Raw genomic sequence first — 11,889 nt, 5'->3', positions numbered from 1 at the left:
TTGCATGTAAAATAGTGAGTTTTTAATTATTCATAATTTTAAAAATTAAATTATAATTTTATCAATGTTAAATCATCAGTGAATTAACAGAGTTAAGGTTCGATCTTAGGATATTTAGTTCTGATATTATGTTAAATTATCAACTATCCTAAAAATTTAAGCTAATACAAAAAAATAAATTTAATCACTTAACCATTACTTTAACAATTAAATATTTAACGACAATTTTAAAATTACTTAAAAATTAATTTTTAGAGCGATTGCCTATGGGTGACCTTTGGAGGCCCCGATCGGTCCTTGCGAAGTTGTGATACGTTTGGGGTGCATTGCAAGCCATATTAATATTTAATATGTATACTTTTTCTTTTTGGTTTTTGGTCCATGTTTTAAGGGGTCCAGCAATTAAAAAAATGATTTTATTATATTTTTTCATTCATTTTGTTAAACAAAATAATGAGAGGCTATGCTTTTCCATTTTCTAGCCTGCCACCTAGCAAATAGACAAAATCTTGGCCAAAATGATGAATTATGGGATATATAGAGACAAATACGAGGTGGCATATGGGGCTAGGCACTTCAAATTTGTTCTACTTTGGGAAAAAAGCCGCAAGGCTACTAAGGTCCGTTTATGAGCGCATTTTTTAAAAATTAATTTATGTTTTTAAATTAAATGATAATTTTTGAGTGTTTGAGATTACGATTTTAAAAATGAAAATTTTATAATCGTGAAAAAATTCGCGATTTTTATAAACTGACTAAGGGTACTTATTTGAAAAATGAGAATTTAAACAAAAATTACGATTTCTCTTAAAACAATATATGGCGTAATATTTACCTATTTGGCCATGAAACCGCAATTATATACTAATGTTATTCAAAAACTCAATTGATAAAAAAAAAAAAAAGTATTACTTAACATGTTTTACCAAACATCTATATCATTTTAAAAAGTAACAATTTCAAAAACACATTTTTTAAAATCTCACTTATTAAAATCGATTTCCCAAACATACCCTAAATATATAAATACTTTTGTTCTTCATTTTATTAGACTAATTAATTAGCTACTCCCAATATTCAGATTACTTATTCAATCTATGCCGTATACGTTGAATACAATTTTTTCTTTTTCTTTTCGTGTATATATGTAAACCCAATAAAAAAAGAATAAGTTAAGAATATAAAATAATATTTGTATTTAAATAAGATTAATAGTCGAATTAAAATGGTGGGAGAGCTCGAGCAATGAAGGACATTTTTCCCGCCAGATTGTCACGGACAAGGAGTTGTTAGCAGAGGACGCTTTGTCAGCCCGAGTCCCACAAAACCAAAGTGGTCCCCATCAGCGCGTGAGCAGAGCTTTGTGCCTGTCTGTACACGTTTCGAACGAGAGGCGCCCCCACGTATTAATTGAAACGACAAGTAGGCCACGTTCTGTTTTTCAGTCCTATACACAGAAGAAGAAATCACTCAGAGTACTGGTCCCCGACGGCGACGGACTCCATATATACCGTTTACTCATTGCCCACGGGTAACCCAGAGCTCCAATAGCGATAGATGGATCCAGCTGTGCGATGCCTCTCTACGTACAGTTTGCACGGTACAGTTGTCGGGGAGCTGTTGGGGCTTACAGCTGGCTGGGTCATGGATCATGGATGGATGGCGCGCGAAGGCCGGATTTTCATAGCCGGAGACAGAAAAGGGTGGCTGTCTGAAAGCTGACTGATTCTTAACGGCTCGTTACGTACATTTTTTTTTTTCTCTGGCACGTGACACTTCTGCCACTGTCCACTCTTAAAGCATTGAAATCCCACGTGATATACGAAAATTTATTTATCTGATTATAACTAGGGCGGATAATATAATCCGCGAAGACTTAAATTTACCGTTATGGTTTAAGTTAATTGAGTTTAGGTTATAATGAGTCGTGTCGTGTCAACCTACAAGTTGTTTATTATTATTATTTAATTTTTTTTTAACTTAAACTTTTAACCAAAAGAGAAAAAAAAAAAAAAAAAATGGCATTCATTTGTTCAGTATTGCATGGTATAAATGTCCATTGGAATGAGGCACACCTTAAAATTGAGCTAAATAAATTGTCCATATGTTTGTTGAATTTATTCAAGTTATTTTAAGATATGTTGAGATTTACATGCTCAAACTCAATTACCACTAATAATAGATCCATGAATTATCTTTTGTTGTTTTGGAGGCTTTCTATCAATTCTCTCAAACACAATTCTTTTTCAATTAAGAACTGCCACATTGCTGAGATTTTGCCATTTTGGTTTGGATATAAAAATTAAAATGACTCATTGTCGGGTCATGCCGGAACCTATTGAGTCGTGTTGTATTACCCGTTAAGAAAACATGTCGTGTTCAGGTTTGGGTAGTTCGACACGTTTATATAAATGTGTCGGATTTGGGTTGGCATAAACGGGTTCGTGGGTCAACCGGATTGACACTAACTCGACACGCCAACCCATTTTATTAGCCCTAATTGTAATGACCTTATAGGGAGAAGATGTGGAGTAATGTTAAAAGTCACTCTTGCGTTTTTTTTTTTTTTTTTTCACTCAAAAAATGATGTGACTTCTAAAATTATTATTTGCTTTATGATTGATTATTATTGAATTTTGATAGAATAATGATTTTAAAAGTCACCTCATTATCAGAATGACACAAGATAAATATAAAAGTGACTTATAAAATTACTCAAATAATGTGAGTGGGGCCTCAATTTGAATAATTTAAATTTATTGGTTTGTTGTCTTTTTATGATGTGGTATAAATTTAAAATTAAATAAACCCTCACCAACACAAAAAGAAAGATATAAAGAAAAATTTGGGTGTGAATGGAATTGGGAAAAAGCAACTCTTGTTTATTTATTTATTTTTTTAAAAAAAGAAAATAAAAAGTTTGCTTGGCACTTACGGGACATAAAGAAATCAATTTTAGGTTGGCTGGTAAGAGTTGGGTCCAATAAGATTTAGCTATAATTATCAATCTTTAAAAGCAAATTTAGTGCGTGACATGTCCTTTTGTACGTTTCTTTTATACAAAATTTTGCGCATACATATATATAAATAAATAAATAAGCCCATTTTCAGCATGTGACCCAATTGTTGTGGATTGGGATTTCGTACCACAGTTGTACATATTTAATTCAAGCCAATTAGATTGGACCCACGAACTATTTTCTTTGTTTGCTTAATGTCAATAACTTTATAGCCACTGTTGTCATTGTCGGTCCATATGATTTACAGAATGACGGATTGATACGGATAGGGTTTTATTGAATGCCATAAAACATTACTTTTGCATATGGACCTGATAGAAGGTTTTCTTTCTTTTTTTTTAAAAAAAAATTGTTACAATAAGTGGAGAATTCTAAATCATTACATGAAAATAGTTTTGGGACAAGAGCCAACAACACCAAAAACTGCTAAAGATTAAACCCATTATTGTTGCAGATTTGGGCTTCACAGTTTCACCAGTCCACAGGCTCAACACAAGCTTGTGTTGAATCTGTTGATGTCGTTTTAATTGTAAAGCCCATTACCCTGTTATTGTTTCTCTCTCTCTACAGTGTCTACACCCCTTGGGCCACCGCTTCGGACAAGACCCAAAACCCACTACCTGTAGAACCGCCACCTGCTCACCTATCAGACCCTCCCAAGAAGGCTTCGCCACCTCAGGCGCCAGGAGGCGCTCCTCTGCCGCCGCTGCCACCACCTCAGGTAGCTCACGAAATGCTATAGGGACCACCACTGGGCAGATGGAGGAGCTCAAGATCCAGTACTGGGAGTACTATTGGAAGTACGCTTCCCAGAGGGGAAATGGGATTTGTTCACGAATGGGTTCTCCATTTGAATCTGCATAAGCCGATGGAGTGGTTTTTTTTTTTTTCATTACCTATTTTAACTAAAAATGAGAAATTGCTAAGTCATTGTGCTCTAACAAGAAGTCAATTACTAACCATCTTAATTGCCTTATTATTACTATTTTGAGTTTAAGATTACGTCCAAAGAAGCTCTATTGAAGTTTAATATAGGTGGCTTTTGCCAAGTAATACTAAGGAAACAGGCACGAAAATACTTGTGCGGAAATAAAGGCACAAATTGTTTACAAACTGGGTTCTAGGAGCTCTAATCCCTATATATTATCTATAATATTTTTTATTGGATCGGGCTTTTAATCATTTTATTTAAAAATTAATTAGTGTCTAGTTAGAAAAGTCAAAACTTTTCATGACATTTAAAATTGTATCTCGCAAGACATGTTCTAAAAATTGTCCAAGTGAACAGAGTGGCATTGTTACACCTCAACTATTTCATTAACGCACCTTAAACCATATTCGATATAACTTTAAGGAATACATGTATATATACATAATAATTAATATCCCTTGAGGTTTTTTCATCCTAAATGAATATTGCGAATCCCTCAATGAGTATTTGTCACAAAGAAGCAAAAAAAAGGCAAAGTATCCTTGTCGCCTCAAGCATACTAAATCTCATGTAATAATAGCTATACACCAGTCTGACTGAATTGTTCTAATTTGGTATATGCTACGTGCTTTTTGTTTGCCAGAAAATTCTTTGATGGTTCCAAGGAAAAAAAAAAATAGAAAAAGGAATTGAATGTTTAATATCCTAAACTTCAATTCGATTGACTTCTTTTGATTTCCTTTCATTCTCTCTAAAGCTATCATCGTGTTCCACTCACTGACTTTTTGCTACCATTGCCTCAAAATAACAAAAGCAATCTTATTTTTTTTTTAGCAGTGATTTGAATTATCTGTAGTCGGCTGCAGCAGTCCGGCCTCCATCCAGCTGGCCATCAAGGACCATCTCTCTTTTGGTTTTTTTTTTTCTTTCTTTCCTTCTTTTTTGACAAGTCGAAGGACCATAGCCACTGAATTAAATCCTTAAGTGATTGTGTATTTGTCTCTGCATTGATCGATAATCCTTTCAGCCTCTCCCTCCCAATGTACTTTTAGCATTTCTCTTGTCCCTGCCTTCAACCCCAACCTCTTATCTTTCTTTTGGTAAATAAAAGCAAATATTTAATTGACTGATCGTATGTAGAATGTACCTTCTCTTGTCAGTCTCTCTGTCACTCATGCCCATAAGTTCGCTATGAACGTCATTGGGACTCAAAAGCAAAGAGCTTTCCTAAAACATGACATCGATTTATTACTAAAAGATTCACCACCTAGATAGACTACTGTTACATTCCTAACAACTCGGTCATTCTGTGTGTTATTTCTCCAATTATGTACTTTTTTTCTTTTTTTTTTTCTTTTTTATATAAATCAAAAACCCATAAGGGGGCGCAACACAATTACAATGGGGGCGCAACACAGAAAAAAACAGGGAAGCGCGTGACACGGTAAAAAGAGAGTGCTCTAGACACCCAGCAATACCCTAAGCTCACAAGGAGCACCCAAAAGAAAGACCCTCAAAGCTAACACCCAAAAGAAACTGAACACCCTACATAAAAGCCTACACCCTACATGAGTACAGGTGCCCTCTCACTTGAAGACGCGTTTGATATGTTTTGTAGGGGATCGAGTGGATTTGGCCCATACTGGATCATGTTTTGGGATATTGGAAAGAAAGCATTGAAAAACTTGAAAAAGTACTCTTCATGAAGTATGAGGAAATGAAAGAGCAGCCAATTGCCAATCTGAGGAGGCTGGCTGACTTTTTGGGGTGCCCTTTTTCTTCGGAAGAAGAGGCAAAAGGTGTAGTGAATGATATCTCAAGGTTATGTAGTTTTAACAATTTGAGAAACTTGGAGGTGAATAAAAGTGGAAAAGGATCACTCGGCCAGGAGAACAACATATATTTTCAACGAGGTCAAGTTGGAGACTGGATGAATTACTTGACAACTGAGATGATAAAGAAATTGGACCGCATTACTGAAGAAAAGTTTCATGGTATTGGGTTAAGATTTTAGGTACGTATTTAGGCGCTGCATCATATATAATTAATTTCCCGTATTTAAGTATATATTGTGTGTTGGCATCTAATCAGCCTTCGAATAAATTTTAGTGTATTCTTGATTCGGTTGTCAACTATATATATGTTGACATCTGATCAATCTTCAATTACTTTTTTATTTGTGTCCACTGTTTTGATTGTCAACATGCATGTATGTTGACATATGATCAACGTTCAATAAAATGTAATGTTATTTGTATTCTCTTTGATATATATATATGTGTGTGTGTGTTTAAAAATTAAGTTTTGACGCTTATTAAAATTAGGTTTCACCTTTCATTTATATTTTGGTTCTAGAATGAAAAATTTCCATTTGGTCGCTAATTGATGGGTTGTTTGGGTGAGGATCTTAGTTATATATAGAGAGCGGATGTATTGTTAAAATGTTGATTAATAATTAAATTTACATCTTTTTATAAGCATAAACTTTTAGGATAAGTGATGATTTAACATGGTATCAGCTAAAGGTCCATAGATTGAATATTGACTTCGTCAATTCACCTCACTTGTTTTTGGGGGAGGGGAGAGAGTGGTAATTAAATAATTAAATTTATATTTTCTTATAAACTTAAACTTTTAAGATAACTAATGATTTACTATACATGAAATGAATCACAAAACAAGGTGAGAGACTTCAACCCTCTACTCGCCAACAACTCTCATGTTCTTGTGCCCTTCTTGGATATCAATCTCTATACTGAAAATTAGGTTCCAGACCTCACCTCCTTTGCCTTTCCAAGGCTCTAGCTTTTCAACTCATTTACCTTTTGTTGTGCTACCGACATCTGTGAAAGACTCGGGTTGCAAGATTGTGTATTTGTGTTAGAACCCTAATTAAGAACACTTTTGTGTCACTTTGGCACTTCACCAACAAGTCGAGACCAACGATTCAGGGCACCATTTCAATTGAAAATGCTTTTGACAAGTTTTGTAGGGGAGTGAGTTTTTACGGGCCTGCCTTATTGGGACAATGTTTTGAGACATTGGAAGAAAAGCTTAGAAATGCCTCAAAATATTATTTTCTTGAGGTTTGAGGAAATGAAAGAGCAGCCCGCTGCCAATTTGAGGAGATTGGCTCAGTTCCTGGGGTGCCCTTTGTCCCCATAAGAAAAGGCCCAAGGTGCATGTAGTAGAGGATAATTTCTTAATTAAGGTTGTGTAGTTTTGACAATTTGAACAGTTTTTATTTTTATTTTTTATGTAGTTTTTTATTTTTTGTAAAAAAAAAAACAATTTGAACAACTTGGAAGTGAATAAAAGTGGAAAATTGTCTGGCACACCGGGAGGAGAACAATGCATTTTTTCATCGAGGTGAGGTTGGAGACTGGATGAATCACTTGACGGCAGAGATGATAGAAAAATTAGACCACGCGCAACTCATAAGAGAAGTTTCATGGAACTAGGGCCTTGTTTGTTAAACAACAATGCTTTTCCAAAACACTGTTCACAATAAAAAAAAATAAAAAAATAAAATAATGATTGGTATAGAAAAGTAAAAAAATGGTATTAAAAAGTGAAATTTTTTTATTTTGTAGTATTTTTTTTATTTGAATAGTAGTAAAAAGTAAAAGAGAAAAAAAAAATAAAAATAAAAAGTTGCCATTCATTTGTTTTGTATTGCATGCTATAGATGTCCATTGGAATTAGACACGTACCTTAAAATTGTACTAAATAGATTGTCCATATGTTTGTTGAATATATGCAAGTTATTTTAAGATATGTTGAGATGTACATGCTCAAACTCAATCACCACTAATATTAGATTCATGAATTAGCTTTTGTTGTTTTGGAGGCTTTCTATCAATTATCTCAAACACAAATCTTTTTCAATTAAAAATTGTCACATTGCTAGGATTTTGCCATTTTGGTTAGGCTATAAAAATTAAAATGACTTTACTGTCGGGTCAAATCGAAACCTATTGACAGCTAAATAAAATGTATTCACGGGCCGAGTCATGTCAACCCGAAAACGACGCGTTTATCTAAACAGTTACACATGTCATGTTGTATTACCCGTTAAGAAAATGTGTCGTATTCAGGTTTTGGTAGTTGGACACGTTTATATAAATGTGTTGGATTCGGGTTGGCATAAACGGATTAGCGAGTCAATCGGGTTAACACGAACCCGACACGCCAACCTATTATTTCAGCCCTAATTGTAGCGACTCTATAGGGAAAAGATGTGGAGTAATGTTAAAAGTCACTCTTGTGTGTTTTTTTTTTTTGACTCAAAAATTGATGTGACTTCTAAAATCATTATTGACTTTCTGATTGATTATTATTAAATTTTGATGAAATGATGATTTTAAAAGTCAACTCATTCTTAGAATAATACAGGATAATGATAATGATGATCCAACTTGAAGAGTGACAATATATAAGAGAATACGAACTACACTTTATTGAAGATTGATCAAGTGTCAACATAAACATTGACAATCGATCAAAGCACAGTACACACAAGACATTTTATTGAAGATTGATCGGATGTCAACAAACTAGTTGACAATTGACAATCGAATCAGAGAACACTGATAACATTACACATTGACGAGAACCTAGGGATCTATTTATTTATACAATAATAATAATAATAATGAAAATGATGATGCAACTTGAATATCTAAACTCTTAGTCCAGTTCCATCAAACTTCTCTTCCGTGATGCGATCTATTTTTTCTATCATCTTTGCCGTCAAGTGATTCTTCCAATCTCCAACCTCACCGCGACGAAAAAATGCATTGTTCTCCTCGCCGGCAGGCAATTTTCCACTTTTATTCACCTCCAAGTTGCTCAGATTGTCAAAACTGCACAATCTTAAGATATTATCCTCTACGCCTTGGGCCTTTTCTTCTGGGGAAAAAGGGCACTCCAAGAACTCAGCTAGTCTCCTCAGATTGGCAGCTGGATGCTCTTTCATTTCCTCAAACTTCAAGAAAAGTATCTTTTGAGGCATTTCTAAGCTTTTCTTCCAATATCCCAAAACATTGTCCCAATAAGGCCCGTACAAACTCACTCCCCTACAAAACTTATCAAAAGCCTCTTCAAGTGAATTGGTGCCCCGAGCAGTTGGTCTCAACTTGTTGGTGAAGTGCCAAAGTGAGACAAAAGTGTCCTTAGGGTTCCTACACAAATACACAATCTTGCAAGCCGAGTCTTTGACAGACGTCGGCAGCAAAGCAAAAGGCAAATGAGTTGAAAAGAGCCTTGGAAAGGCAAAGGAGGAGAGGTCCGGAACCTGGCTTTGAGTGTAGAGATTCATGTCCAAGAAGGGCACAAGAACATGAGGGTTGTTGGTGAGCAGAGGGTGTTGTAGAGGGTCCCGCCGATAGCGCACCCGGTTGACCAAGGCGAACAAGATGGCCTTCAACCAAGTGGTGCCGGCTTTGGGAGTGGTGACAAGGAGGATGTCGGTGTGGTGAGCTTGGAAGTGTTTTTGGAATGCAAGAACACCTTTCATGTATCTAGTTGAGATCCAACAACCTTGGTATTGATGGAGATATTTTGCAACCCAGCCTGTTTCTCTAGGCAGGGAGGATACGACGTCGCTGCATTCTTGCGGCAGTTCATCTTCTTGCAAGTAGTTGGGAAGCGTAGAAGAAGGTGGTTGAAGTGAAAGCATTGTAATTTGTTGTCGTATCCCTCTCGATCTATATATATATATATATATATATATATATATAATGAGAAATGTTAAATATTTTTTTTGGTGTCTTTTCAATTATAACGTAACTTTTAAAATTACCGTTAAATTTGAAATTATCATTATTAACTTTTAATCTATCGGTGATTTAATTACAATTTAATCATAATTGTGTCGTACAATGTAAATATCCAAACACAACTTTTTTATTATATATATATATATATATACCCAATAAAAAAAAGAAGAAGTTAAGAATAGAAAATAATATTTGTATTTAAATAAGATTAATAGTCGAATTAAAATGGTGGGAGGGCCCGAGCAATGAAATGAAGGGCATTTTTCCCGCCAGATTGTCACGGACAAGGAGTAGTAAGCAGAGGACGCCTTTTCAGCCCGAGTCCCGCAAAACCAAAGTGGTCCCCAACTCCCCCATCAGCGCGTGAGCAGAGCTTTGTGTCTGTCTGTACACGTTTCGAACGAAGGGCGCCCCCACGTATTAATTGAAACGACAAGTAGGCCACGTTCTGTTTTTCAGTCCTATACACAGAAGAAGAAATCACTCAGAGTACTGGTCCCCGACGGCGACGGACTCCATATATACCGTTTACTCATTGCCCACGGGTAACCCAGAGCTCCAATAGTTGTCGGGGAGCTGTAGGGGGTTACAGCTGGCTGGGTCATGGATCGAGGATGGATGGCGACTCATGGCGCGCGAAGGCTGGATTTTCATAGCCGGAGGCAGAAAATGAGAAAAGGGTGGCTGTCTGAAAGCTGTCTGAAAGCTGACTGATTCTTAACGGCTCGTTACGTACATTTTTTTTTTCTCTGGCACGTGACATTTCTGCCACGGTCCGCTTTTAAAGCATGGAAATCCCACGTGGTATACGAAAATTTATTATCTGATAATAACTAGGGCGGATAATATAATCCACGAACAGGAAAATTTACGGTTATGGTTTAGGTTAACCGAATTTGAGTTATAAATGAGTCGTGTCAATCTGCAGGTTGTTTATTATTATTATTTAATTTTTTAAAACTTAAAATTTTAACCAAAAGAGAAAAAAAAAAAAAAAAAAAAAAGGCATTCATTTATTCTGCTTTTAATTCTATAGATGTCCATTCGGAATGAGACACACCTTAAAATTGACCTAAATAAATTGTCCATATGTTTGTTGAATTTATGTAAGTTATTTTAAGATATGTTGAGATGTACATGCTCAAACTCAATCACCACTAATAATAGATCCATGATAGCTTTTGTTGTTTTGGAGGCTTTCTATCAATTCTCTCAAACATAATTCTTTTTCAATTAAAAATTGCCATATTGTTGAGATTTTGCCATTTTGGTTAGGCTATAAAAACTAAAATGATTCACTGTTGGGTCATACCGGAACCTATTGACAGCTAAATAAAACGTGTTCATGGGTTGGGTCATGTCAACCCGAAACGACGCATTTATCTAAACAGTTATACATGTTGTGTCGTGTTACCCGTTAAAAAAACGTGTCGTATTCAGGTTTTAGAAGTTCGACACGTTTATATAAATGTGTCGGATTTGGGTTGGCATAAATGGGTTCGCGGGTCAACTGGGTTGACACAAACCCGACACGCCAACTTATTTTTTCAGCCCTAATTGTAACGACCTTATAGGGAGAAGATGTGGAGTAATGTTAAAAGTCACTCTTGTGTTTTTTTTTTTCTCACTCAAAAAATGATGTGACTTTTATTGAATTTTGATGAAACGATGATTTTAAAAGCCACCTCATTCTTAGAATGACACAAGAGAAATACAAAAGTGACGTATGAAATTACTCAAAGAATGTGAGTGGGGCTTCAATTCGAATAATTTCAATTTTATTGGTTTGTTGTCTTTTTATGATGTGGTATAAATTTAAAATTAAATAAACCCTCATCGACACAAAAAGAAAGATAAAAAAATAATAATAATAAAATAAAATAAAATATTTTTTTTTTTTTAAAAAAAGGGTGTGAATGGAATTGGGAAAAAGTAACTCTTGTTTTTTAAAAATTAAAAAAATAAAAAAAAATAAAAGTTTGCTTGGCACTTACGAGACATAAAGAAATCAATTTTAGGTCGGCTGGTAAGAGTTGGGTCCAATAAGGTTTAGCTATAATTATCAATCTGTAAAAGCAAATTTAGTGCGTGACATGTCCTTTTGTACGTTTCTTTTATACAAAATTTTGTGCATACACATATAAATAAATAAGCAATT

General features: G+C 35.0%; 1 protein-coding gene and 1 pseudogene across 1 annotated transcript; one reads left to right on the top strand and one right to left on the bottom strand.

Annotated features, from left to right (window-relative positions):
- Positions 1-1,557: 1,557 nt before the first annotated feature.
- Positions 1,558-7,412, top strand: LOC132178418 (cytosolic sulfotransferase 6-like; annotated as a pseudogene).
- A 975-nt stretch (positions 7,413-8,387) lies between these two features.
- On the bottom strand, positions 8,388-9,631 carry LOC132179270 (cytosolic sulfotransferase 5-like). Its single transcript, XM_059591969.1, has one exon. The coding sequence runs from the start codon at positions 9,629-9,631 to the stop codon at positions 8,633-8,635; it is 999 nt and encodes a 332-aa protein (XP_059447952.1). The 3' UTR covers positions 8,388-8,632.
- Positions 9,632-11,889: the final 2,258 nt, after the last annotated feature.

This window comes from Corylus avellana, chromosome ca4, assembly GCF_901000735.1.
Source record: "Corylus avellana chromosome ca4, CavTom2PMs-1.0".
Lineage (NCBI taxonomy): Eukaryota > Viridiplantae > Streptophyta > Magnoliopsida > Fagales > Betulaceae > Corylus > Corylus avellana.
Note: the sequence above shows the minus strand (reverse complement) of the source record. Positions and strands in the feature narration are given on the sequence as shown.

What these genes read in the sequence shown, in the direction of transcription:
- LOC132179270 (XM_059591969.1), bottom strand. Translation starts at nt 9,631, where the DNA reads ATGCTTTCACTTCAACCACCTTCTTCTACGCTTCCCAACTACTTGCAA.